This window comes from Penicillium macrosclerotiorum (assembly GCF_028827735.1).
Source record: "Penicillium macrosclerotiorum strain IBT 26536 chromosome Unknown utg000009l_segment0_segment0, whole genome shotgun sequence".
Lineage (NCBI taxonomy): Eukaryota > Fungi > Ascomycota > Eurotiomycetes > Eurotiales > Aspergillaceae > Penicillium > Penicillium macrosclerotiorum.
In genome coordinates this window covers 1,081,003-1,108,991 of record NW_026643088.1, presented here as the reverse complement: position 1 = coordinate 1,108,991, position 27,989 = coordinate 1,081,003, and the positions used below count along the sequence as shown (strand labels likewise).

Below are 27,989 nucleotides of genomic sequence, written 5' to 3'. Positions count from 1 at the left end.
ATTAATAGGTCAATTTGATCTCCACCGGGGAGCCAGGCACTTCTCTCCCACTGCTGGGGACGGAGGGACTGGGACTTTCGCAGATGTCGGCGATCATGTCTTGGCCTTCTGGAAGCTCACGAACAACGTCGTCATCGACCATTATTCGAAGGCCGTTCTCATTGACATGGAGGATTCGCACTACCCGCGAGGGATCGATGTGGTGCTTCTCAGAAATCTTCTTCATCAAATCCCGAACGGTGCGTTCAGTAAGATAGATCGCTCGATAATACTCCTGTGGGTGATGTTCGCTCCCGGTGAAGCGCACATAGAAACATGCGACTATGAAGAGTGGTTAGTAACTGAACAAACGATACTGCTGAAATATAGGTGTCAAAAGAACACTTACTCGGCTTAGGCGGTCGTTCCGCTGGGGGTCGGTAGGTCGGATCAATATCCACAGCTTCAATGGAACCTGTCGAAATCCTGGGGTCTCTGGATACAACGCGCTGGACGGTCTTAGAATTCATTGAATCATTCAATGCAGCCAACTGATCGGCCTTGAAGCGCGGTGAATTCAAGGAGACATTGCTGCTAGTCGGGGAAAGAATTAAGGACTCCACGGATTGTGATGCGCTCTTATTCTGGCGGAAAAGAGTTTCGGTCTTGATGAACTCTCCCTCGGCCGGGAGCCGAACAGGGTACAGATCCGGATCATCCTGCTCTTCTCCACGAAGAGCGAGAATGCTGACATTCCGAGTCGACGAGAACATGTCCTGCATCATGACCAATTTGGCCTGCAAGTCATCCTCCAGAGACAATTTCTCGGATTGTCCGTCCTGCGAACCGATCGACCAGGTCCGCTTGTGCTTTGTGGGTTTCGACCGGTCTTTGGGGTTCGCCGTTACATTGCTGCCACGTTTGCGCTTGCCGAAGCCACCTCCCATTTCTGCCTGCGCAATTTGCTGTTTCAATTTCTCGATTGTTTTCTTGACATGGGCGATATCGTTGGACAATTTGCGTTCGGCACCGTGGTCTCGGAAAAGCTTCACCTTGCAGTAGCAGACTTCCGGCTCGCCGGGGCCCCCGGAAATATCGCCTGGCGACACAAGTTCGGTCTTCGCGCACAGCCGCACCGGAATGCCCTTCACACCTTTCGAGTGACTGAAATCGGTCGACAGAAAATTGAAGCGTACCGGAATGGTGCAGTCCGAGGCACCGGTAGCAGGATTGGCCGTCCAAGTTACGCAGAACCCATCGAAAGAGGTCTGCTCGATCTGAATCTGACGGTGCTTATGATCGTCACCCCCTTGTAGTGGATCAACGTATTCAACGGCTAGAAGTTTGCCCCCGCGCTGGTGGGCCTCGCTCGTGCCCCGGCCTTCTTTCCATAATTGCCAACAAGTGGCTGGTTTCGCACGCTGCTCTTCTTCCTCAAACGAAACACGAACGAATGTGCGGTAATGCAAAGGCTCGGAACTGACCATTGGCGGGCTGGAGTCAATAACTGTGAGATTATAGGCCTGACCCTTGTTCAGGTACGAGATGGGGACTTCTCGGCCAGACTTGACCATTGCCGTTGGGGCACGCAGAGTCACATTGTAGCGGAATCTAGAGAGCCAAAATACAGTTAGCAGAATGGAAAAAAAAGATGGCGTGGTGGGGGAGAGGGGATGGGGGAAGATTTTCCGTACGTTTCACCTTCAGCGTAGGCCATATCCATGACACCGGAATAATCCGTAGACGCGGTGAAATTTGAAGCCTGATCAACTGGGAGTTCATTCAGCGACGAACCGTCCCCAGACTCGTCCATTACGTCGTACGAGTCTCGATGCATGAAGGCACTAGGGGCATACGACGCCTGTTGCATGTAGCTGTTCATATCGGGCATCTGATGAGCCATGTACTGCTGGTTGAAATGCTCCAGGCCAGGCTGTGGGTTCTGCTGGGTGGCCGCAATGGAATTGGAGAGCGACATGGGGGTAATCATATTCAATCCGAGGGTGGGGGTGTGAAGGTCGCCGGCCTGGCTGTGAAAGGTGGCGCCCATGCCACCAGAGTTAGGTGTGTAAAACCCAGGGTGCTGACCGGCCAGAGACATCATTTGCATCGATTGCGGATCCATCCACGAGGGGGTGAACCCGAGGTCCTGGAAGTTGCGTGGTGTTCGTTCATGTGAGAACTTCATCTCGCCATCCTCAAACTTCACCTCATGGCTCGCCATCGTCTTAGACCCGGGGGTGGCCATATCAGCTCCGAAGACCACATCGCCGGGCCGGCTCTCGGCATACTTGCCGGATGCCGTAGACACTCCGGCCCCGACTTGGAAGGGGGCAGTTTGCTCATGATCGTTGCTATCTCGTCGAGGTACCACCTCTGCAAAGGTTCGTTGGAAGCGGCTGATGAACTCGTCATCAGGCTTCTGGGAGTTGTTTCTGCATTAGACCCGCCCAGGCCCGAGTGTCAGTTATATCTTTTTTTTTTTTTTCAGGTCCGCAAAAAGACCAAACCAAGAAAAGAACAATGGCAAACGATAGCAGGGGATTGGGGGAGAAAAGCATACCGGTTACGGAACATCGAGGGCGAATCTACTAGCGGGTCGCACCGGAAGATGCGCGGGGGGTAGGAGAGGTGTTAAAACAAGAGGGAGAGGGGCAGCAGACTTATATGCCACATCTGCTGCGAGTTGTACAAGCTTGCCCACTATGATAATACTCTCGGGAATATTGTATCTGGCGTGGAGTCGGAAGTTTTTTTTTGATATTGTCGTCTCAACTTCGCCAATACCGACAGTTCGGGACGTCTCAGCCTCCACCGGCAGCTCTCCAGATCAGATGAGAAAATGGATCTTCAACGACGAGGGGCCAATCCAATGGATGGATCGAATGGCGTGTGGTCGAAATCAAGGGCTCCAAGTCGGTAACGGACTGGGAGAAGGGGGCGCGCAAAGGAGCGTGGGAGGCGGCGGCTCGAAGAGGATCAAATGGTGAATATGCGCCTTATCTCTTGGGGTTCTGGTTCCAAACAATGGAAATCACGGGACTGATCGCGGAGGTCGAGCTGGTCCGTCTTGAACAGAATGTCTAGTCGATGAATCAGGAAGAAACTCGGGCGGCCAGCTGCTTTCTGTAGAACAGTGGAATAGTAGAATGGTCGAATGGTCGAAGGGTGGAAGACAGGCTGAAGTGGAAAAAAGATTGGAGCGGCGAGGGGACGGAGGATGAGGGGTGGAAACGTATGACGAACGGGGGGGCTAAGAAAGGAAAAGAGGAAAAGTAAAGACGGTACGGGCCATGGGGCCTGCCAGTAGTATACTATTGAAAGAGGAATGAAATGGGCATTGACTGAGCCACAGTTGGGACGAGGGAAAGGGGGGGGGGGGCGAGGTGGAAAAAGGTTGAAAGAGGTCGAAGTAGATCGGAGGTAAGTTTGGTTTTGGATGGGTTCGGGTGTATTAGTGGTTAGTGGTTGCGGTGGGCGTGTTCACGTTGACTCGGGCGGCTCAGGTTCGGGGACGGTGGTTCTGGTGGTGGGCGTTCCAGGGGGCATCCACCGTCCGGTACAGCCAATACAGCCAATACAAGAGCCTACCACCAGGAAAGATCGGGGAAACGGTATGGGAAAAGTGGTGCGGCACGGTACCTCCAGATTGTGAGGCGGGGCCGTGTACGTGGTGGCCTCCGAAGGAGTCCTCAGTCTCCCGTGTGTACCCATTTTGTACCCGTCGGTCATGGTAAACTATGTAAAAGTGGTAAAACTATGGAAACTATGTAAACTATGTACGGAAGGTACTGAAAGGTACAGACGAGGTGAACAGTGAACAGTCAGATGAATAGGACAGGAGCCAGTGATGATCTCATGGAAAAAGGAAGAGCTCCCCCTTCCGTTGGTCGAGCCACACAGCGACAGCTGAAGGGGGAGTCGCTACCACAGAAAATGAGAAGGTTGGCCGCTTTGAGAAGGAGTGCCACCGTACGGAGTATGGAGAATGGGAAGTGTGGATTGGATGGTCGTGTACTAGACGTAGTCCGGTAAGATTGGAGAGGAATTCGGAAATGAGAATTGCCATCGGTTGCATTTTATTCTTTGTTTTTCGATTTTTTTTTCGGGGTTTGAGGGGGGTCTTTTTGGATATTGTTTTTTTATTTTAATTTTTCATTTTTGATTTTACTTTCTGTTTTCCATCCGAGGAACTTGTCATGTTACTATTTTTTGTTGCTTTCCAATGGAAATGATTGGTTGGTATCCCTTCCAGGGGTGGAGCCAGCGGTGGAGTGGCGGGGGGTGGAAAAGATATCATGACGAATGAACAATCGTCGGCTTGGGAATGATTAATAAATGATTATTAGTCGAGTGACTGGACAATGCGCGGATTCGGGCAGAAGCAGAAAGAGAAAACGATGGCGAACCACCCAAAGGTACGAAGCGGATTGGGCCATCATAGGGCACGGGCTCGATCCTATGATTGGATAATCGCGATGATTGAAACGAGTGAATCATTGAATGATTAGCTCCACGCCGACCTCCAAATTCCGAGTCTTACTCATGAAGAGGATCGAGTGATCCAAATGACCGACGATCATCGAACGTCAATGCGAGAACGAGAGGATGGGGTATCGTCGGGGGATTGTACTGTCACCGCAGCCACACAGGGTGATTGGTATGACCTGTATACTTCATGGGACTGAGAAACGAGCCCAATGGCTTCGTCCATTCGTGCATCCATTCGTGCAGATCATAGAGAGAAGAATCAAAAAGAGGGAAAAGCGAGGTAAAACAAAAACAATGCACAAGGGAGATATTTGGCACTCTCAAGGGCACTATCAACGTCACCTCTTGCTTCTTTTTTCCTTTTTTGTTTGCTAGTGGAAACCGGGGAACCAGCCGGAAGCGCTCCGTCTATCGATAGGAGTTACCATCCCTCCGGGTTCGTCTTTCCCCACACGCCACAGCTTTGCAACGGTGGGACGGGCCTGACGGCCTGAGAATCTCGTCGGTTTAACATCAGGACATCAGAAACCCCAGCAATTGTCCTAGTTCGTCGATGTTTGGCGCAAAACAGCAGCCGCTCGGCCTCTGATTCTCTCAGTCGCACGGGGACTGCATCCACGCCATGCTATGCTCTAAGCGACCAAGGGGTAATTGGTGGCGCGTCAGTGGCTACGTCGGTGGCCGACCGTGGCAGGTGGGCGTCCAAGGAACGTGCGGCAGCTTGTGCTCGATATTTACAGACCGCAAACCACATCGACACCGTTATCTGGAAGCTGCAGCTTCTATCTGCCCTTCCCACTAAACCCCCCCACCCGGAACGTTCCCTGCAGGCTCACCGTTCATTTGTCCACCTAACAAAAAAGCGACGCAAGAGGAGAAAGGGAGCGACACGGCCGGAACCGCAGGCAACGAGATTCTTGAGCTACTGCGAATCGTCAAGCCACGCGCTTGCGACACGGCTGCAATCCCTCGTGGATCGAATGGGGAAGCTCTGTGGCCGTGTCGAGGGGCAAGCTTCGGCGTGATAGGTGGTTGAGGAATCCGGAACCCATGCTCGGGGCCTCGGAGAGCGCGCGAGAGGGTGTGTCGACATCATCGTTCTATGATCGACAGGTGTTGCGAAAGTTTGCGGCTGTTCCAGAGTTCGGTCATTGGAGCATCGCGTTGTCCCCATGAGGATCATTTGCCACAATATGTGGCGGTGGTTGGCAAATGCCGGATGCCAAAGGATCGCAAAAAGATATGACTCGGATGAAAAGTTTGAAGATCGTTGGGGCTTTCCATGCCCTTCACAGGTACTGTAGCCATGGAAGGACTGCCACTTAGATCAACGACTTTCCCTCGTGGCTCCGAGCAGTGCCCTAAATAGCAAAATACAGTCATCATAGCGAAAAGAAAGGGGAAACCGTGGTTGATGAAGCGAGATTGTCATTGCATATGCGCCTTGGGATATCTATGATCCTTCCAGGATCCTGTACCTCGTCTAGTCGTCTGATACAGAGTCAATGTAGCCCCCAAGATGTGTTGCTGCTCAACAGCGCCCCTTGAAAGCGGAATACACAACCGTGACGATACACAGTCCTCGACTCATTATTCATTGCTGGAATCTAATCCGCCAATCATAGTGCTGGAATTCCGGGGCCGTCCGGCCCGGAGCACGTGCTTGCGAATAATACTAACAATACCGTACGGCCCGCGCACGGGACTTCGATGCTCCGCGATGACAATATCGAGAATAAGATGATAGACTGACACTATGATAAACATTCATGCGGACGGAAGAGATTGCTGATCTCTCTTTATTTGGGAATAGACTACTCGAGGTCTCAAAGAAACAGGGAGTAAGGGTGTTAAGAAAAAACAGACCTATCTTTCACATACTTCTCTCTTTTCCTCCAAATAGAACTACCTACATGTATGATTGCTCATAGATCTGTAGAGCTTCATACTGTGTACGCTACTTATACCGATCTACCATTTGTAGGCCGCGATCGTGCCAAATCTCAAAGCTCGGTCTATTAAGCTCCCTGATTTGCTGGGCGCTAACTCCGATCGAACCTGAAGACATCACTCGAAAAAGCAAAGGGGGGACTTCCCCAATGCGGCAAGGATTCTCGCGCCTCTTTCCTGCGGAAATTAGTGAGAAGAGGGGGGGAACCACCCTGAAACATACATACTCCGACCTGGTTAGACGAGCGCAGCGCGACTGTCTGGCGTATGGAAGGATGGCGTACTGTCCTGGAACCACGCGTATACGTACCTTAGGGCAGTGGGGACCACCCGCCGAACTACCTTGTAGCTCCTGTCCCTAGCAGAAGCCGGTAGATACAACGAAGTATGGATCAGGGTCTTGGCTGTGGCGCCATTCTATTAACCACCGCGAGCTGGTAGCTCGACTGCATGGTCCAGCCCGACAGAAGCTCCATGACGTGCAAGGGTTATCGAGGATTGTTCCAAAATTGATTGCAGCAAGGGCGCACAATTTCACTGGTCAATAGTCAACCACCGCCCCAACTGCGCGATACCACTAGCACGCAAGCCATGCCCCTCACCCCAGATGACGGCTCCAACGGAGTGAGCAAAGCCCAAGGAGGCCTTTCCCCCGGAGCTCATTGGTCTTGGGACACGGTAGTGAGACGCTGCGTCTGGAGAAATGGGCGTGGTACACGGTACATCCTGGGGGGTTTTCCCATCATGCAAGAGAACCAACTTACAGCCGACTCCTCCATGTGGAAGGAGGGGGAGAGGGGGTGGTAATCAGAAGTGGATGTGGATACAGTACATCGCAATCAGCCCTGACGCCATAGCTCCTTGAATGCGGCCCCTCCCGCTAAAAAAAAAATACCCCGGTGGCTTTATTTTCCTTTACCCCTTCTTGCCGATGGTCCTGACGTCGGGGCCGCTCCTTCGAGGGTGATGTAGAACATCCCGGCTCAGACTGGAAGCCACCCCCGTCATGAGAGTAAAAACGGTTTCAGGCGCACGAAAGAGGCGTACACGCCACCAGTGCAATTGCAAATTGTGGTCGGAATGTAGCCCGACGGTACCATGCGGGAGCGCGGGAGGACAGAAGAGGTGAACTGGCATGGCGCTTTTGTATTTTGATTGTTTTTGATTTTTTTTTTGAGGGGGGATTTTCTTTTGATTGTATTTTCTTTTCTTTTCTTTTTCTGCTACTGTTGTGTACGGATCTGTTAGGACGCTTAGGGCCGGGATACCAGGGGGCAAATCGTATACATTCGATACCGAACGATGAGGATCTCGATAATCTCGATATGAACCAGAATAAAGCCATGATCAGGGTTGCGGCAATAGTACCTCGTCGCAAAGCTATCGTCAAAACAGTTCCCTCCATCATCCACTGGGCATGGACGAGGGGCTGATGTATATGTATTTGTAGGTGATCACTTCCCCTCCGCTCTCCTCTATCGCTGTCAAGAGATCGCCTTATTGGGCGATCGGTTGATGACAGGTACCACCCGTTTCTAGCACGATCGACAGTCAGCAGGCGCTTCTCAGCGGTCGCTTGTCTGACCGAGGACTAATTCGAGCAGCGAGCATCCAGAAACAGAGGAGCGCACGGCGACGCAGCCAGTGGCAGCCAGTGGCCCGCCTGATAGGGTGCCACGACGCCGATCAACGGGCAACTCGGACACGGGCCTCCGTTTATCGTCGGAGTATATGCTGCACAGAGATACAGAGAAGGAGGGGGAGGGGGACCCCTAGGGCGGACGTGCAGATGCGGTCCGGCTAGGGAAAGCTCTGTGTGGTACTCTGCCCATAGCTCTCAGTCCAACCAGGAACCGGGCTGCGTAGGGCGGACTCTTTGCCTTGGTCGCGAAGACATGGATGAGCGGAGAGCGACATGGGTGGTCATGGACGACACGCATATTTCTTCCCTTTAGTTTTTGTTTGTCGCTCTTGGGCGTAGAGCGGCTGCCTTTGCCGCTTCCGTTCGAGGATGATCGTCATTGTGGCTTTAGCATCCTGGTCGAGGAGAGGCTAGCACTGGGGCCAGCTGTGTGTGACCGGGCGAGGCAGCCCCGTCGTGAAAGCCAGTCAGCGGAGCTGGAAGGCTTGCCACTTCGGACTGAGGCATCCCGAGTTCGCCTTCGAGAAAGTGTGGTGTGCGGCGCCACATCTGAAGCTCTTCCAGCTGACGCAGCTTCCGGCCCCTGGCCCTTGTCAAGGAGGAAGGGCTGTCAGCCACAAGCACCACAAGCACCACGAGGACACGAGGATGATAGTCGCCCCTCTCTCGAGAAACTCTAGAGAAAACATCTTTGGTGGGGCACCAAGAGACGTGGGGAGCTAGCGGATCAAGCGGAAAGGGCGAGTCGCCAATGAGGATTGATAGACAGGCCGGGGGGAAGAAGGTGTGGCGAACTCCAATGAATGGATCCAGCAGGGAGTGGAGTCGAGAAAGACAATTGAGTCCTTTCATCATTCCGAAATACCGACTGGAGAAACAGCCATTGATATCGTGACTCACTTGATGGATCCTGACGGGTTGTTGGGATAGTGATCCACCGGCATCTGCCCATCATGTTGCCGTATCTCCCATACGATGTACCTCTGTGGTCCCGATGCAGTTCCGGTATCCGGAACCACGCTCTGGGCAAGGGGCGATGGATGCACCATTATCGTCGTCATTGAATGGTTTGTATGAATGTCCGAATGGATGGCAGTGGATGACATCGGGCACGTACAGACGCAAACGAAGACGGAAAGTGATGTACCTTTGTCTCTCGCGGCCGCGTGCCTCGTCGATCCCTGCCTAAACCCCACAGCACCCCAGGCCGTCCTGATGCTGATCGATTGGTCTTTATCTGTAGCCTGACGACTCGGGAAGTCAGCGTCGCAGGTCGAGAGATCAACATGGGCAGATCTCACCTGAGCTTCGGGGCGGTCTACAACCGAACTGAGACCGAGGTGGCAAGACCAGTGCTTACGGACTGGAGATGAAAGGCGTGAGCTCCATCTGCTTTCTTATTGGGAAATCACCCGAGAAAAAAATGCAAGACCGTCAGTGAACCGAGGCCGTGGCGTCCAGGCCCCAATGATATTATCGATCTATGAACTGTGCTGCCCAATATGGATGTGCCCTTATACAAGATGTCCCAGCATCACGGATCTCAAGAAAACCCTCACCACCAACGCAATTTCCATGCGGTCCTCGAATGTGCGTCGACCAGCCGCAACAGAAGAAAAGATAGTACAATGCGTAAATGCCATCGCAATACCGCCGACTCAGAAACGCCTCTTCAACCCAGAATGACCAAAGAAGAGAAAAAAAAAACAAGAGATGAAGATATGAACAGAAAGAGGCACCATGAGCCCCGTAGAAAACTCGTGTATATGTGCTGGCCGACCCCGGGCCAGTCAGGTTTCCCAGGCCATCGATCCCGGTGCGAGAAATCAAACACAGGAGGAAGGAAGATAGTGTATCTTCAAGGAGGGATTGCAGTATCACTGTACATAAACAGTGACACTTTTAATGCTGGACGATGAGAGAAAACCCATCAATCCACGATGCACACGAGCCTGCAACACCGGCGATTTTATATCCAAGGGGTGGAATGAGAGTATGACTGTAGAAGATGGCATGGTCAGCATGTGTTTTTTTTTTCATCCCTTTCTCTCTCTCTCTCTCTCTCTCTCTCTCTCTCTCTCTGTGTGTGTGTGTGTGTGAAGTCTCTTTTGACTGAAGGGGTTGTCTTACCCTGATCCCCCGGTAGCATTGCCGTAGAAGCCGGACTTTCGGCCAAGACTAGTGAGGATCTCGATTCCATCAATCCAGAGTCCAGCTCGGACATAGAACCCAAGCAGAATCTCTCCGCGCCGGGTGTCTGAGAGGCCAAAGTTAGCAGTTGATCGCCGAAAAGGAAAAGGGACTGTATGCCGAGGAGGTGAACGTACCAAGAACAAATTCATCACCACCAGGTTTGCCGCCGCGCTTTCCGAAGAGCTGGCTGGTCATGTCCTCGTAACAGAACTCGATACCATCTAGTGCGTGCCCATGGTATACTTTGATGGAGGTCAAGAGCTTGGTCTTGATGAAGGCGCATTCCAATAGCACCTGCTCCGGCTCACTGCCTTCCATCGTGGACTGTCCTAGCTTTCCGCTCTTGTAGCCTGATTGGCCCTTGGGAAGCTTGACAAGGGAATGCTTTGACTTGAGCAGGCCGACATCTTCCACCGTGTAGCTGCCAAGGGTGCCGGAATAGACGATGACCTTGATTTTCTTTTTCTTTTCCTTCTCGTTACCAAATAATTGTTGCCGGAGCTCATTTTCTGTAATGGTGACTTGCTTGGGCAAGCCGTTAGGGCTTGACTCGCTGTTCACATATTCGATGAAATGGTGGCACAGTTCGTCTCCCTCGGCGTACAGCTCCACGAATGCGATGCCAGACGAGGCGGTAAACAATATTTTACCATTTTCGACGGGCCAAACTTGGACGCTGTCGTCGTTGCTTGGTGATGCATCACTGGGGAGGCGGAAGCAAGGATGGAATCGAAATCGCAGCGCATCCAGACGATGCCATCCACATTCATCATTTGGCAAGCATACCTTCAGGCCTTGAGCCTTGGTCCGCGTGGAATAGGGTTCCTTAGTCAAAAATGATCGATTAAATCGTACATAGTCTCGAAGCATCACTCCAGATTCTTGGTGCGGGCATCCGAAGAGATGTCCAACTTCATGGAGGTGAGCTCCAATGCCGATATTGGCGGCTTCCCAGTTGGAGCCAGCTTCACCACAATCATTGGCGACGTAGTTAGTATCCGTTCTGGTACAGTCTGAAAAGGCATCCACGACCTCTTCGAGGCAGGACGGATAGCTCTGTAGACAGTGGGAACCGAAGATGGCCATCTTGATATCGTCTCCCGCTGAGCCCAATGCCGCATGACCGGTAACGGTCTGCGCTACCGTGTCCCAGTGGGAATCGAGTAAGAGGACAGACACATACTGCTTCTGACCAGGCTGCGGGTTGAAGTGCCTTTGAACGGCCTGCTTGGCGATGTTGAACAGCTCATCCTTCTTCTTGGCGGAATCGTACTGTTGGGCAATATTGAGATCCCGGAGCTCCGCTACGGTCTTGTCGCTGCGGATCACATGGACTTTGGCTTCGTTGCGCATCTGGCCGACCGCCGCGTCCCGGCGACTCAGACTGCCTGATTGCCACTCTTCCTCAAACCGGAAGCAGCGCCGGCCAAAGTTGTTGCGAAACATCTGTTCGCCGGTGAACGCTTGCCAGAGGTATGCGGCATTTCGGTATTTTTTGATTGCGGTTTCCAAGCCATTCCCTTCGCGCTCCACACGTTCGGGCACGGCGTCGTACGTGCCATCCGAATCCTTGCCGAGAAGGATAACCAGGTGTAATGGTGGGGAATTAACTAATGGCAGGTAGTTGATACAGATCCAAGTCGAGTGCACGGCGGGGTGGGAGCTTCCCGACGACAGCTTGGGCGAGACGAAGTCGAAGCGCACGCGGTTTGGACCGGGCACGAGGTGAACGAGAGCTTTAAAATGCGATGCCATCACGGGCCAGCCGATCGACGGGAAATTATCTTGGTGGTGGAAGACTGTGAGGGATCCATCCAGCGGGTGGTGTCGTGGATCTCCGATTTGACCATATATCAGAAGCACTTTCTGGTGGACCTGTGCGAAGCTTCAATTAGCTTTCCTGTTCCTGGCTCGCAGGCGTTTTTCAAAATGGGGAGCAATACCCAGGAGTTATCAGCGATCGACACAATTCTTGGCGCGTAGGGCGAGCTTGGGGTAGGCGAGCGATATGCGCCATTGATCGAGGAGGACGAGCTGCCCTGAAGAGGAAAGAAACACGATATCAGCTCAACGCGCACGCAACCTCGTAAATGGCCCATTCGAGGCCAAAAACTCGGGGTGGAAGAGGGGGGGGAGGGAGCGTCCGCCTACCACGACACTGTTGCGCTGCGAGTTGGTCACAAACGGTCCCGGCCGTTGCGGGGGCGGCGGCAGAGGGGTGCTGGTTCCATTTGACTCGATTAAGGAGGGAAGATTGGGGGAGGAGAGGGTCGGTTTAATGGAAGATGGGGGCGTAATAGAGCTGTGCGAAGAGGTGTCGATCGTGGAGGAGGATTTGCCGGCGACAACCTGAACTTGGGCACTTTTGGAGTCGGCGGCCTGGAAGCTTGCCTTCGACCGCCGACGGAGCTGTTTCAAGAATGGCATTGTAGGCATCGAAGATCGAAAGGGGGTTCAAGGAGGAAGAACGTCGCGCCCAGAGAAGCTGGCTCTCAAGCTGGCTTTCAAGCCCACCCCAAAGCTTTGGTAGGCAACTGCCGTAATTGGAACCAAGTGGGAGGGAAAACCACCGGGCAAATTGTGGTTTTCAGGAACAGGGAGAGCGCGACCGTTTGCGGCGGATGACGACGCCGCTGGAGTCGCCCCGCAAGAACCCTCCAATTTGTGACGAAGGGAAACCAAAGACGAAGTCGGACGAGAAGAGGCGAAAAGAGAAAAGGAGAAAAAGGAGTAAATGAGGAGGAAGAGGAGAAAGAAAAGGAGGAGGGGGGGGAAAAAGGAAGTAACAATTGGAAGAAAAAACAATAACGTTGGCCTTCACGGAGTCCAAATAGTCCACAGGAAGCCTATATCGATAACGCGAACAAGAATAGAAACAGTGGACGGGTACGGGCTGGTTCAAGTTCCAACGATGATCCCCCAACACTTCTCTTCTCTTGCCCATGCGTCTGCGGATCTCAACTCTTCTCTACAGCAACAAGAGCCGGTGCCCATCGATAAGAAGCAATCGTGACGGCGAATCGAACGTGTCTCAAGAGCCCTCAACGTGGCCAACAGCAACACTCTTCCTCCTGAGTCGTCTGTGACAAGAGTGGACTCCAACAGGCATTACGTACCCCCTCCCGAGACTGAATGAGGCTTGCTCCCTACGAGTCGCAGTGTTTCACCAGTGGATCGTGGATGATCGCCCTAACGGTCCTAGCCCAGATCTAGTGTCGGGCTAAAGCATCACATACCAAGGCAGAGCCACGGTCGCCCCCCCTCTCGCGGGCCCTTAGGCTCCTGGCGCTCATTATCCCTTGGCTGCGTGCTTGCAAAGCTTCGGGAGGACCATTGATGCCGTGGACAAGGCAAAGGGGGATCGAATGCTGATCCGCTGGAAGAGATGAAACGATGCTCCATTCGACACTGGATTCAGCACCAGATATTTCCAGAGAAACACCGTCATAGTACATCCATGCGCGGACTACAGCTGCAAAAGATGTACAAAGCTTACACGTCAACCTCCAAGAATGCGAAGAACGTGTCCTGGATGCAGCGATGATGCATGATGCATGGACCCATGGACATGGACCTGCCGCTACAGATGCCGGCCGCTGTCGTGAGACTCGGGGACTGTCGAGATGACACCCAAACCGGATCTTCCCCTCAGCCAAGCTGTGCCGCTATGCTGCATTGTCGGATCTTCAAGTACGGGCTGGGCGCCCGGACATCCCCAATGGCCCGTCCGTGGGGGGAGCTGTGCCGAGCCTCGAGAAAACCACCTCGCTACGTAGTTGAGATCAAAGTTCTGCGGATCTCGAGATTTTAGAGCGGGGCGGCACTCCCGAGATTTGATATCCAGTCGAGGAGGTCGTAATTACCGACGCGATCTGGACATTCGGGCAATTTTGGCCGCTGCGGCCATTGCCCTGTTTTCGAGCTCGACGTGCCGGTGGTTTGTGTACGAAACTGAATCCCATTCCCCGTCCCGAACCTTCGAGCCTTCCCGAGACAGGGCCAGGCGAGACATGGCACCCGCGGAGCTCCCAAGCCATTAATTGTGATCGAGTTCGGGTCATGTGAGAAGATTCTGGAGAACCTGGAGCAGACGGAGTGTGCAGACTAAGCAGATTGAGGAGGGTTCCCCGATTGGAAGAATTGAATATGAACTATTGCCTCTGAGTACACAACATGACAGTGAACGCTGCCCCACCGGGGGAGGGCGGGGGCTACATTGAACAATCGGAGGCTCTTCTCATTTTTCTCTCACAGACCTGACCTCCAATCCAGTCTGTCTTTCCTCTCCGCGTTGCCTAGACACATCGTCATCGGTGCCAGGATCAAGGGTTCCCCGGGTCAGGCGACCTGAAGACTATTCCGGCGCGGTCGGGGGGGGAGGGATGGACTCCATGCGCATCACATACCAGAGGATCTGGGCAGGGACAAAATTCCCAAGCTCCTTTTGGGGCGATGACATCGTGAGAAGCAGCCCTGCGCTACGGACGGACCCCAATCCTATCCCGGTGTAGTCCAGTGGATCGGGATACCAACATGCCAGATCGTTTCTGTGGCAGCCAGCCCAGTCCCCACCGCTAGGAATTTGATGCACAGAAAGGGGGACCCTCCAGCCTGTCCCCGACCACCAGGGCCCAATTGACAGTGACCAGAAAGAAAGAGGAAGCTGGTGAAGCTGTGAAGTGGGGGCAGCTAAGCACTAGCAGACTGGGTTTTTTTTTCGTCTCCTGAAGCCACTCGACCCAGAGGACGGGGAGCTGATTTGTCAATCTGACAGGCGAGAGAATTCCCCGTGCGCAACCTGTCAGTGAGTTAGAAAAGGCCAGTAGTCTTCTCGGGGCCGTAGCAGCGTAGCGAATGGTGTCAATAGTAGAGGAGCACTGGGAAGGAAGTTAGCGCGAGGGCCCGACAACACAGCCTCTCAGCGAGTGCGAGCTGCGAGTCGCGAACGCGTTCGGCGCGGCACGCGTTTTTCCCGTTCCACACTTTCCAGGCACTTCAGGCACTTCAGACACCGTCAGGCACTTTCAGCCCTTTCAGGCTCTCGCAAGCGCTTCCACCAACCCGTTCGAGTCTTGCCAGAATGAAATCAAATTAAATTGGATCTGATCAAACCCAATTGAATTGTCCTTGAACGAGTGCTCAACGCCCATTTAGTACTAATTCGCCCCGATTCCTCGGTTAAGTGGGCTCGATCGGCCTTCCCAGCCGCCCTTGCCTCCAAGCCTCCGGGACCCTCGACGACCTTAACGCTTCCCAGGTCGAGGGGTTTTCCTTCCTGTTCACTACCCACCATGACCCTATCCTCGCAGCCGAGTTCGGCGGAGAAGGCCATTCGCAAAATCGACATTGCTCAGGTAAGAAAAACTGTGCTCCTGGCAGAGGATATCTTCCCCCTCTCTCCCAAAAGCAAGGCTGGGGTCCATCTGGGTTGCAGATTGCATCCAGGCTGTCAAAGCCCTAGGGATGGCGACCATAGTGGTTGCTATTGCAGACGGCTCCCATCTTCCTATCCTCTGATACCGCTCGACGCCTGGCCCATACATCACTGCCCGGTGCAATCAACGATGTCCATCGCTAACTTCCGGCTGCCACAGGTCTCGCTGAGTTTACAGGACCGTCTAGGCCTAGCTAAACTCAAGTACCAGCATGGCCGACTCCATGGGCTGAACTCGATCCAGGACAGCAGTGACAAGCCCTCCGACTCATCGTCCGACTTCTCTCGCAGCCGGTGCGAGACCCCATTCACCTCCCCTCCTCTTCGAGCCGCAACCTATTCCAAGGAGCTCCCTCGATCCGCTCGCAATAAACATGCCGTTACCTTCAACTCTCATGTGATGCAGCCGATGCTGTCGGCCAGCCGCAAGCGGATGCGGTCCGATTCGGCCACGGAGCGCCCTGCCAAGGTCCCTCGAGTTTCATGGAAGAGTTCCTATCAACTTCCAGCGTCCTCACCTGGGCTCAATCGGCACCTGCCCGGCCGCCAGAGCCACCTCCCCTTCATGTCCGAGGCCCCCATCCCCGAGCTCTCCTCTCCGCCATATCACGGCCCCTCCGACGAGGAACCTGATCCCGACCTCCCTCTGCACAGTTTCCAGAATATGAGCTCCATGGTCGGCTCCTCGCCGCCGCGCACTCCGCCCCCGAAGCATGCCCGTCTACCGAGGGGGGACCCTGCTTCTCAGCACGAGGATGGCGCAGATCTGCTGCTCTACTTGGCTAACTCCCCAACACCCGCCCGCATAGCAAGGGGCTCTCACGCTTTCCCCCATCGACGCCTCCCAGTCAACATGCGATGCTCCCGACTATGACCCCCAATCTGGGGACTCCAGGCCAACAGTTCAATTTTGCTGATTTCGTGAACGTCACTCCAAGCCCAGCTCAGCCGGGATGGAGTGGCCGCACTCCGGGTAACCCTTCACGCACCCCTCTTTCCACCAAAGATGCTCGCAAGCGATTGAACTTTGATGCCCTGGTCCCTCCAAGTACCTCCAGCCCCCGCATTCGGAACAAAGAAAGTGGACTGGCTCTGCAGCTTGGTGGCGAGTTGCGGCCTTAGCTGCTCCCAACTGCATCCTCTGTTCAATTCTCTGTGCATTTATACCCGCCCCCTTCTCACTTACTTCTCCTTCACGACACTTGACGATTCTGCTATGTACACATTCGACCTTGGTATTTTCTCCTTTGTAATCTCCCTCCTGCCTTGGACCTCCCGGGGCATGCATGTCGATCAGTCCCTTGGGCCTCCACTTCCATAGCACCTGTTTTTACAACCTGCATCCATGGCGTTTTCTTTCTCTGCCTGTTTCTTTTTTTCAGTTTTTTTTTTTACTTTGATTTCGTGTTGCATGGCCCGAGTCCTGCATTGCTCCCTTTGTCTATGAATGATGTATCTTTTGTCACTTGCTTTGCCCTCCTTATTCATTTGGTTGGCATTTCTCACTCTATTGCACATGTGCTGCTTCTCTGCATCCAACATGCTGTATGACGAGAACCTGCACCACTCTCGACCTACTACTGCCTCGAATAGGCTCTCTAGTATCTAATTCTGTTGTGTGACAAGTCCAGGAAAAGACGGATATTGTGTCTTATCGAGAAATGAAATGAAAATCAGAACGTGTATCTAGTGACCTGCACTCTTTGAGTCTCTACCTTGTCAGATTCTGCATGTCTCTCCATATCTTCACCGAGGTAATTATCCTGTCTACTTGTACCATATCTATATGATTCGTATATATAATCACTTCGAGGCCTTGAAAATGAGATCCAAAACACAGCTCCTCCCAGATTCCCAACATCTGCGACACCTTTATTTACTCCTGCCATCCCGATTCCTCCTGTTCATCTACTCCCTCCTCTCGATCCTCAACATTCGCCTTTTCCGCCTGTTTCTGCCACAACAGCGCCAGATAATCCGAACTCGTTGCCTCATCAATCGATTTATCCTCCCGTACGCGCAGAAACCGCGGGAACCGTAGACTCAGTCCTCGCTCCTCGCTTACCAGCCCAATCGCCGCCGTGTACGTCGGGCTCAGCGTGATGTCCGCAAACGCCATCTCCCACACTTCCTGCGGCTCGAACCATACGTCCGGCTCCCCCGCATACTCCACGTAGCCAGGTCGCGAGATCACGTTCGGGCTGCCTTCCGCGTATTTGTCCTTGTTGGCCTGGTAGAACTTGTCCGTGAAGCCGGACATGCACTTCGTGACTGCTTGCAGCGCCCCTGTCTCCGGGTTCCGGGCGGCGAGGAGTATCGGTGACCACCAGTTCGCTTTGCGGCCGTTGCCGTGCCAGCCGGCAATGGGGATCAGGTCGAGGGTTTCGGAGGAGGTGCTGTAGTCCTTTTTCACTTTGAGCCAGGATTCAAGGCGTTTGTCGGGCTCGTAGGTGGAGAGGAGGGCTTTGCGGCGGGTGCCTTTTTCTTTGCTGAGTTTGAGGATGATGTTATTTGCGGCAGTCTCGCCTCGTTGAGTTTTGATAGAGTCTGTCTCAGTGGTGGTGGGTAGTACTTCCTCGATTGGTTGGAAATCGGGCTTGGTGGTGTTGTCAAGTACTTTGACCATGATACCCTCGCACTTCGCGTCTGTGGCGCCCTTGAAGAACTCGAGGATAGCCTCAGAATCTGCAGATGTTGCGTCGAGGCTTTTCACCCAGGTAAAGCTTTTAGGAATCTCCACGAAGAGACTGCGTAGCAGTTCACGGCGCTCCCGGAAGGGCCTGTCCAGCAGTGGCTCCCCATTGAGGTACATCAAATCGAAGGAGAACAGACAGACGTTGACCGTAATGGCTCCGATCTCAACATTCTTTTTGGCGCGGTTAGTTAGCGTCTGAAAAGGCTGCAGGTCGCCGGTTTCGCGGTCCACCGCGACGACTTCTCCTTCCAAGATGAAGCTGGACACGCTCTCTCCGCGGATTTGTGGTACGAGGGACACAAGGTCGGGATACTTTTCTGTCATGAGCTCAAGATGACGAGAGAAAATAGACACCCTGCCTGTCTCGTCACAGTGGACTTGGGCACGCTGTCCATCATACTTGTATTCGCAACTGAAGGCTCTCCCTTGGAGCTTCGTCAACATATCCGACAGATCGCGGGTGATGCTGCCCAGCATTGGCCTCAATGGAACATGTAAAACCAACCCACAGCGAAGAAGGAGTTCTTCCGTAACGCCGATCTCTAGAAGACAGGAGACGAGGTCATTGTAATTCGGATGTCTAGCATACGATGCTTTGACAATTTCTTCTGCGCTCGAGTAGATCTCCGCGAGCTGCTCTTTCTTCAAACGTGTCATTTCATGTGGTGTTCGAACCTCAAAATCTGCACTCTCTGGTTTAGAGTAAAGAAATGCACGCGCAAGAGCAATTAGCATGGTTGTTTTGACTGCACCAATTCGCAGATTCTGAACCAATGTGCGCACAATATAGCGACTTTCCTCGGCACCTCGGGTATCCTGTAGAAGCTTGTCCACAATCCGCTGCTTATTCTCCTGACTGCCCGGTCCTTTGCTGGAGGCAATTTTCAGCAATGACTGATACACTCCCTTGATCTTGAGAGGCTTCGGCTTGACCAACGTAAACGCCTGCCGCTTCTTAGCCTCGAATGCAACATCGCCCGCATCGCCATGCTTGTCGTAAAGCGTCTTAAGGCCTTGATTATTCAAACCATATATCTTCTTCAGGCCCTTGGAGATCGCAGAACCACCTAGTCCCAACTCTATAGCTTCATATGGTGGTGCAATGGAGTTGGTTGCTAGCCATACCGCAGGAAGAAGACTAGACGGGTCGCCTTCGATCAAAACGCGAAGAAAGTTCACCAACGTATCAACGATCTTGATGCGGCTGTTCGTCGCATTGGCGAGGACAAAGGCTCTGGTTAGCAGAGCGTAGGAAGCATCGCCGCCCTCCGCTCCCCAATGTGCCCGCAACTCGGTGGCATATTTGTTGGCATCGAAGACTTGTGGGCTCTGATCGAAGGGAACTGCAAGAGACACCGTATCCTCTGTGCCTGCAGATGATTGCAATGATAGTGTATTCTTCTTCGGTGTCACTGGAGTTATCGAGGAGACATCTTCTGGTATTGTAGGCGTTGGGGCCGCGCTCGCTTCAGGCTCAGTTGGAATAGTTTGATTACTATCTGAAGTCAAATCGCGAGCACCATCTTCCTGGTCCCACTCAGCCTGGAGCTTGCGTGCCAAAGCTTCGTCTGATAGCGTCTGTTCAGTCACCGACGGCTCTGGTTGTTTAGCCTGCTTAGTGGCCTGTCCTTTGAAAAACGATTCAATACTGCGCGTTTTTTGCGGCGATGCATCAGCGCCATTTCGCTTGCGCTTTTTAGCCGGGCTGGACATATTTTAATGTATGAAGGCGCCCTGGGGAGTAGTTCATGTTGCCACTGGAGCTACGTTGCGGACGGAAGTGTACGTCAGAGCGGAAGGCGGAGATCAAACAATCGCAACGTTGCGCTTCCGCCATTATTTCCCTCCGCAACCATGGCGCCCGCCACGTCGCTGTCCTCGCATGAGCGGACACGCGTGGAAGACTACTTGAATGACAAAATTCAAGTTTCTGCCGACCTCGAGAGTTTGGATTCACTGCTTTCCAACCTCCGCGTACAGCAGGAGCTCCAACGGAAGCAGGTACTCTTTCTCCCTCCCCTCTCCCCCCCCGGCCTAGCGACTTCGAGCCCAAACGAAGCACACACGGCTAACACGTCGGTAATTAGCTAGCAGAGGCACACCGAGCCCTTTCAAACGCGACGAAAGCTTCAAATGACCATGCGGAAGCCACTCGCAAACGTGCCGAGGCCTTTACGGCCGAGCAGGCGGATATTGATCGGCGGCTGAAGGCCATTACACAATCGGAGACCAGCGACGAGGCTGTGCAGCACCTTGAGAAGAGCATGAAAAGGCTACAGCGACTAGAGATTTCCACAGGATACGTGAAGTTGCTGAAAGACGCCGAGGAGTTGAGGTTAGTTAGGCCATCTTGGACCGGAGTACCGGACGAATACTGAATACGGCGATGATACATAGCAAGGAAGCCTTGGAGAGTATATTTTCGGACCCTCGTGCCTCTTTGAGCCCTTACATCCGACTACGTGGTATCGTCCTGTCGTTAAAAGAAGCTCAGCCTGCCGCCGAAGGTGCCGCCCCCCATCTTATCGATTACACAGAGAAATTGGCGTCAGCCTTGCGACAGCAGCTGAAAACGATTTTTGGGGACCGACTGCGAAAAACACTGGAGGCTATGAAATGGCCAACACGAGAATTGAATATCAATGATAAACTGCTGGCTCAATGGAGGCAGGAAGTGGAGCTCTTGATCGATTTGCAAATGCCGTATGTAGTCCACTGTTCATTGAGAAGCTCATTGCTAACTTGATTCATCAGGGAACTTCCGACTCGTGACGCATTTGATATTGGTCAAAGCCTTGAACCCTCGGTTCTCTTCCCATTAGAAGTGATGGTACATTCACTGGACCTTCGGTTCAAGTACCACTTTAGCGGCGACAAGCCTACAAATAGGCTCGACAAGGTAAGCAGCATCTCTTCCATTCTAGTCCTTCGCATCTTCTAACTCAGTGTGTCTAGCCCGAGTATTTCCTGGCCCACATTATGGATCTTATCAATCAATTCGGAGGCTTCTTCAACTCATACCTGCAGCCAATTCTCGATGACAAAGCCCAATCAGTAGGGCCGACTTTGGAATGGCACTTCTATAACTCCATTCATACTTACATTACAGCATTGCTACCAATGCTGAGGCAAAAGATTGATTCGTTTCTACCGCAAATTGGAGATCACCCCCAACTGCTCAGCCATTTTGTGCATGAATTGATGAGTTTTGATAACGACATCCGAGAAAACTCGGCCTACCTACCAGACCCCTACGCAGCAGGGAATTGGAAAGGCATGACCTGGGAAGTGCTCACGAAGCAGGGATGGTACGATCGCTGGCTTCAAGTTGAAAAGGACTTCGCACTGGCTCGGTATAAAGATATCATCGACACGCCGGATAGTGGCCAGATTGACTATGACGGTGTTGACGTGACTGCAAGCAAGCCTACCAAAGCTGCAATTCGAGTGAATGACCTTCTCGAAACCATCACTGAACGTTACCAGCCGTTATCTTCGTTCAGCCAGAAGCTTCGTTTTTTAATTGACATTCAAATAACTATCTTTGACCAGTTCCACGAACGTCTCCACGAGGCCTTGGATGCTTATCGGACCATGACCTCAACTATTGGCCGCACCGTACAAGGCGCTGAAGGCCAAGCGAGTGTAGAAGGCGTTGCGGGCCTTGAACGCCTTTGCAGAGTGTTCGGTAGTGCCGAGTATCTCGAGAAGAAGATGGGGGACTGGAGCAACGACATCTTCTTCATTGAGCTGTGGTCTGAGTTGCAAGAGCGGGTTCAACAGAACCGCGGCAGTGGCCGAAACCTGGCTGGGTCTATGTCCGTTGCAGAAGTTGCCTCGCGCACGTCGCCCGCGGTCACAAATAATGATTCTAATGACGCACAATCCTCCCCAGACGGGGCGCTTTTCGATGAAACAGCCTCCGCGTATCGCCGTCTCCGACTTCAATCTGAATCCATTATCATCTCTACATTGACGTCCAATATCACCGCCACCCTAAAGCCCTATTCTCGCACGGCGACTTGGGCAACGCTCTCCACGCCATCTGCCGATGCAGCCGCTACTCCCCTTTCGCTTTCTTCTGACTTGGCACATGCGATGCGCACTCTCTCCACGCAGCTCTCATTCCTTGCTCGCGCGCTGGGAATTGCGCCTCTCCGACGTGTTTCACGCCAGCTCCTCCTCTCCATTCAAAATTATATTTGGGATAATGTGCTCATGAGGAATAATTTCTCCGAAGCCGGGGCTGCGCAGCTTGCTAGTGACGCCGATCATCTCAGCAGTGTTGTCGACACGGCTCTCGGGCCTGCAGCCCCCGTGGACGGGTCATTTCGCATTCTGAAGAAGCTCAGCGAAGGACTGCTTCTTCTGAACCTTAGCGCCTCGATTGAGTCGGACTCGGAGAATCCGGGCGAGGGGGATGTTTCTCTGGGCTTGTGGGATGTCGAGAAGAGGCTGTTCAAGGACAATGAAAGCGCACGGGCTGTGCTTGCAGAGCTGGAAATTGATGGATTAGCCGAAGCCGAGGCGCGCTCTGTGCTTGAACGTCGTGTTGAGATTGGTAGCTAGAGAGATAGCCATATCATGACACTTCGATGTGTAATTATGAATCTTATGGTGGTTGATCATGTCTTCTCTGCTCCTAGACTCTTTTCAATTTCTTCTATGATGTAAATGCAGACCGATTTATAAACATTAAAAAACAAGTTCGGGTTGAATTCTTAGCTTGTGTCCAAAAAACGGCAGTATGTAACAGGATTTCGCGCTAGTAATAGGTCGCATTCTTGGTATATTAATGCCATCATTCCGATCAGTCCAAATCTAATATAAGACAGATTGTCCACCCTTATAATATAGCAAAATATATCAGGTATGGTGGACAACTGGACCGTGTCCGTGCTCACCAGGCTGCTTCTTAGGAACGACTGGCGTGGCCACCTTCAAAGACTCCACAATAGCAGGACCAACCTCTTCGATAGCATGCACCAGGGACTCAACAGTCTCCTTGCTCGTCAGCACATTCACAACACAGCGGAAGAATTTGCCATTTCCAGCCGCGTCCTCATCTCCACTCGGGGGTGCAAAATCAACCATGAAGCCCTTAGGGACAATAGCATGCGTGATCTGCTCCGTGACCTTGCTGTTGTTTTTGGCACGCTGGATCTCGTTGGACACGATTCCACGCGGGTACACGACCTCCTTGCCTGGAGCATAATAGAAGCATACTTGCAAACAGGGAGGCGGGTTCTCACTAACAAGAACGAAGTTCGGATTCTCAGAAATCAAAGTGGCCAAGTGGACCGCGACATCGCACGCTGAGTCAATTTGCTGTTCATAGCCTTCGGATCCATAGTATGTCCACCCCAGGAAAAGTTTAAGAGAGTCCGCGCGTCTGCCGCACTGCAGAGTCAAATCTGCCAGATCCCATACTTCGGGTGATTCGACCTCGAGCTCTGAATCATGAGCATCGCCATTCTGAGTCGGTGCAGTATCCTCGTTGTGGAAAAGGTAGCCAGCGGGTAGTGTGTTTGCGCGGTGGAACTGGCGCATGTCCGCGGCCAGTAGGTACGAACAGGTCACAGGCACACCGAGCATCTTGTGCGGATTGATCGCAATACTATTTGCTTTTTCTGAACCTGCCAGCTTCTGTTTTTGTCTTTTGGAGAAAACGAAGGAGCCGCCCCAAGACCCATCGATATGGAACCACAGATTGTACTTCTGACAGATCATTGCAATCTTATTAAAGGGGTCGAACGATCCCATCACTGTAGTACCGGCCGTGGCATTGACATAGAAGGGAGTTCGACCCTCGGCCTGAGCTTTCTGTACAAGCTTCTCCAGCTCCGAGGGAATCATTCTGCCCTGCTTATCAATTGGCACGGGCCAGACAGCACTGCTACCAAATCCAAGCATTTGTGCCGCCTTCTCCACGCTATAATGTCCATGGGCGCTTGTGAACAGCACGAAATTGTATCCACCATTTCCGTCCGTCTTCGTGCTGGGATAGAGGTTGTTGCGAGCAATAACGATTGACGTAGTATTTGAAGCAGAGCCACCTTGCACAGATATTCCCCCGGCCTGAGGGCCGTCCAAGCCAAATAGGTTCGCCAATCGTTGACCAGTATATTTCTCAATGACCGTGAGCGCTGGCGACACCTGGTAAACGTGGACATTGGTATTGAGAGTGGCGAGAATCAGCTCCGCAGCCACTCCAGGGGCATTAGTCGATGCATAGAGTTTATCAAGGAAACCCTGGTGCCAGGTGTTGACCGAGTACCGCAACACCTTCTGAAGCACCTCAATCAAGCCTTCTTGCTTGCGGCCCTGCTTGGGAATATCCAGCTGCAAAATGTCTCGCAGTTCTTCTGGCTTCTTAAAGTCCACTAGCGATGTCCCTTGTGGCTCCGAACCCCCATTGGCACCGTTCGTATATGCTGGTGCCAGGCGCTCGTCTGCGGACCGGATAAAAGGAATAAGAAGATCTTCGACGGCTTTCAGGAGCTACAGTCGGTGGAGAATCCTCAAATTAGCACAAAGTAATTCACTATACTCTCAATGCGAATCAAATGTGGCTTTGCGGCATCTGCAGACTCACATTCTGCACCTCATCGGCGCGACTGAACGAGACGTCCGACATTTCTATAAGGAAATTTATCTGCGGGAAAACGTTAAGAATAGCGGATCTATAATTGGAAACGTAACAGGATCAAGAAAAACGCAAAATTGGGGAATTGGTGCTGTACGCATCCAACGCGAAAGCTGCGAAAAAAAAAGTTAACGACGAGCCGATTTCGCCGTTCGCCGGAGATGGCGACATCCCGAACGCCTGACATCATTCACCCCGCGAGGACCCCGCGGATCCCCTCGGTATTCGGGCCGATATGCATGTTTGTTCGGTTGATAGACTGGCACCGATCCTTCATACTGCAGTTTATTGATCTTGAGGCTATCGCGAGGTGATTCTACTCAATTGAAATGGCCAGTCTCGAGGCTTGGAGACTTGGTGGGCTGTCGGATTTGCCCCGCTGCGGGCCATCTTCTCGTGAGCCGCACAAGATTGGCTTGTTGATGTTATGTTCTGAACAACATGTTGGGTCTACTGAGAAAGGATAGACATGAAACTCGGACAGCTTGCTATAGATGTACAAAATCAGGTAATGCACCAATTGGAAATCAGCCTGAGCTGCAGGAGCCCCGCCAGCTCCTCACCAATGTCTCTTTTCCTTTTAATAGAGTTCAGATCATATGCTTCAAGATGGTATTAACAATGTCATCAAATTGAGGTACTTTAATATTCCTCCAAATCCCTTAGGACTTAGCAGCTGCAGCCTCCTTGGCTGCAAATCGCTCCCGAGCCAGTTCAATCTTCGACTTCGGCCTTCCTCCAGGACCTCCGGGGCCTTCGCTGCCCATGGGCTGTCGCTCAATGCCTTTAGCTCGGGCAGACCACTCGCCTCGGCGGCGCTTGTATAGGTCCATGGACCAGTTCCTCCACACGGCCCGGCCCAGGAACGAATCACGAAGAATCATTTCGCTCTGCGCTAGTTCCTGTGCCATCCGCTCTTTGACAAAGAAGATATCTTTGGTAGCCGACCACAATGCATCGACAACGTGAGAGCCGCTGTTGTGCAAGGAAAGCTCCACCAGGTGGCCTTGGAAGCGGGGGATGAATTGTCGTCGGAATTGGGCAGTTGAGGTTGGGAGAGTGAGGGCTTGTTGAAGAACACGCGAGGAGGTCGCCTCTTTCGCAAGTTGAAAGATCATGTCGGAATCCTGAGCAAGAAGACTGGAATACACAAGTTCACTCATCGGTCCAGGGACTGCTAGCATAGCCTGTACTAAGAGAGAGCCGTGTAGCTTCTCTGCTGCGGGGATAGAAGAACCACCAGCGGGGTTCCTTGCCTTGTGGTTTTTCTCTCCGTCCCTATCTGCATCCTCCATTTCTTGATCCGCTGTCTCCTGTGCTGCGTTTTCGACGGGCTCATCAAGCCGGAGCATCTGTCGAAGGCGGACTACAGGATTCCGGTCGTATGCCTTCGAGAGAGCCTCCGCGAAAGGCTTTGTGTCCACACTTCGAACCACACAACGCTCGATCAACACCCGAGGTACAATGAGCCTTGAGCGCTCAATCAATCCTGGAACCTCGGAGATGATGAGATCCCTGGCATTCTGTAAATCGTCCTTTCCAAGTCTTTCTAGCGTTCGCAAAACAACGTAACCAGCAGTGCTGTTTCGTGAAAGCGATCCGATCCGATCGCGGATGTTATTCTTGTACAGGTTCTTAAACACCTTGCCGGGCATATAGCGCACCATAGTCTCTACCAACCGGGAGCCGACGGGGTCGTAGAGGAGGCCACGAATGAAAGTCGCGCTATCTGTGCCTTCTTCGAAAGTTTCGTCGGGGACAAGTCGTCGCAGAATTGAATTTGGGTCTTTGGCACTAGATTTGCCAAAGTGAGAGAGTTCAAGGAACAGCATCACTTGAAGAACCGGGTTTCCGACAGGATGAGTTGCCAACGCACGCAAGTAGGTGTCATCCAATCCTGAAATCATATCACCCATGATCTTCTTTAATGCAGGCTCAAAAGACTCAGGAACGCCGGGCTTTTCAATGGGGGCCTTTTCGTCTTGCGCGCCGGCCACTGGGACACCCAATCTTTCCTTCTTTCGACTAGCAACCACCGAGTCATTTGATGCGACATCTACCGGTTCTCCAGCAAGAACCAGAAGAAGGACTCGAATTGTATGAGATGCAAATCGCTCCGTCAACAGGTATCCCCAGTTTCCTTCCAGCTCCTCAATGACAGTCATGAACATGTCCGCAAGCGACAAGTCCGACTCGCCTTCACCCTCCTCATCTGATTTCTTGGTTTGAGCCTTGGGTGTCTTCTGCATTACTGCAGGGGCCGCATTGATGAAAAGTGTTTCGCAGCAATGGCTCGCGAACCGATGCTGAACAAGGTGAAGGAAGTGACCGAGGAATTTGCTGAAGATGCGCCGGATCTGCCGAACATCTGACATGGAGATCAATTTCTCCATGAGTCTTGAACAACCCTGGCTGCAGGCAATCTTCAATTCCTTGCCATTGGCTTCCTGGTATATACTTTCCACAAACAAGTTCTTCTCTTCAGCATCTTGGAATTGGTTCGATTCTAGCATCTCGTTCGCGCGCGAAAAGTATTCCTGCTCATCAGTGTCGAGTAGACCATAGAAAGGCATATCACCAGACTCTTCATTGCCTGCATATTCTTCCTGTCGGTCGCCCTGTTCGAGAGGGCCCTCTTCCAAAGGAATGTAGTCTGCGGCCGGCTCTTCGGAGATCTGATCGGCGTTGTCGGACTTGATTCGCTTTGCGGAAGGCGCTTCAATTGTGTCATCATATTCGCGCTTGAATTCATCCTTCTGAGCTTTTTGCTCGGCCCGACGGCCTCTCTTCTGCTTCTCACGGGGCATGGTGACGGTGATTGATTACAGAAACTCGGAAGACGGCGCTGGGAAATTTTTTTGGATAAGCGGTGGTCCAAGCGCCTCCGCGGTGATGGTTTGCCTGGTTTGCATGCAGCGTTTTCGGTCCGGGGCCGAGCTGTGTACTTTCGACTCGTATG

At 52.6% G+C, this 27,989-nt stretch overlaps 7 protein-coding genes across 7 annotated transcripts; 2 read left to right on the top strand and 5 right to left on the bottom strand.

Annotated features, from left to right (window-relative positions):
* Position 1: 1 nt before the first annotated feature.
* N7462_009561 (grainyhead-like protein) lies at positions 2 to 2,556 on the bottom strand (the record flags this gene model as incomplete). Its single annotated transcript, XM_057081275.1, has 4 exons — positions 2 to 321; positions 389 to 1,590; positions 1,674 to 2,414; positions 2,543 to 2,556. The coding sequence occupies 4 exons, from the start codon at positions 2,554 to 2,556 to the stop codon at positions 2 to 4; spliced, it is 2,277 nt and encodes a 758-aa protein (XP_056930112.1).
* A 7,408-nt stretch (positions 2,557 to 9,964) lies between these two features.
* On the bottom strand, positions 9,965 to 12,682 carry N7462_009560 (zinc metalloproteinase family protein; the record flags this gene model as incomplete). Its single annotated transcript, XM_057081274.1, has 5 exons — positions 9,965 to 10,061; positions 10,193 to 10,319; positions 10,390 to 12,130; positions 12,199 to 12,294; positions 12,407 to 12,682. The coding sequence occupies 5 exons, from the start codon at positions 12,680 to 12,682 to the stop codon at positions 9,965 to 9,967; spliced, it is 2,337 nt and encodes a 778-aa protein (XP_056930111.1).
* A 2,864-nt stretch (positions 12,683 to 15,546) lies between these two features.
* On the top strand, positions 15,547 to 16,811 carry N7462_009559 (uncharacterized protein; the record flags this gene model as incomplete). The annotated part of the gene is made up of 3 exons (XM_057081273.1): positions 15,547 to 15,609; positions 15,850 to 16,400; positions 16,499 to 16,811. The coding sequence occupies 3 exons, from the start codon at positions 15,547 to 15,549 to the stop codon at positions 16,809 to 16,811; spliced, it is 927 nt and encodes a 308-aa protein (XP_056930110.1).
* Positions 16,812 to 17,565: 754 nt separating this feature from the next.
* On the bottom strand, positions 17,566 to 20,097 carry N7462_009558 (putative DNA ligase I; the record flags this gene model as incomplete). The annotated part of the gene is made up of 1 exon (XM_057081272.1): positions 17,566 to 20,097. The coding sequence occupies one exon, from the start codon at positions 20,095 to 20,097 to the stop codon at positions 17,566 to 17,568; it is 2,532 nt and encodes an 843-aa protein (XP_056930109.1).
* Positions 20,098 to 20,238: 141 nt separating this feature from the next.
* Positions 20,239 to 22,953, top strand: N7462_009557 (RINT-1 family protein; the record flags this gene model as incomplete). The annotated part of the gene is made up of 5 exons (XM_057081271.1): positions 20,239 to 20,385; positions 20,472 to 20,719; positions 20,782 to 21,087; positions 21,139 to 21,283; positions 21,340 to 22,953. The coding sequence occupies 5 exons, from the start codon at positions 20,239 to 20,241 to the stop codon at positions 22,951 to 22,953; spliced, it is 2,460 nt and encodes an 819-aa protein (XP_056930108.1).
* A 297-nt stretch (positions 22,954 to 23,250) lies between these two features.
* Positions 23,251 to 25,021, bottom strand: N7462_009556 (pyridoxal phosphate-dependent decarboxylase family protein; the record flags this gene model as incomplete). The annotated part of the gene is made up of 2 exons (XM_057081270.1): positions 23,251 to 24,885; positions 24,980 to 25,021. The coding sequence occupies 2 exons, from the start codon at positions 25,019 to 25,021 to the stop codon at positions 23,251 to 23,253; spliced, it is 1,677 nt and encodes a 558-aa protein (XP_056930107.1).
* Positions 25,022 to 25,692: 671 nt separating this feature from the next.
* nop9 (RNA-binding RNA processing protein NOP9) lies at positions 25,693 to 27,837 on the bottom strand (the record flags this gene model as incomplete). Its single annotated transcript, XM_057081269.1, has 1 exon — positions 25,693 to 27,837. One exon carries the CDS (start codon positions 27,835 to 27,837, stop codon positions 25,693 to 25,695), a length of 2,145 nt encoding a protein of 714 aa, XP_056930106.1.
* Positions 27,838 to 27,989: the final 152 nt, after the last annotated feature.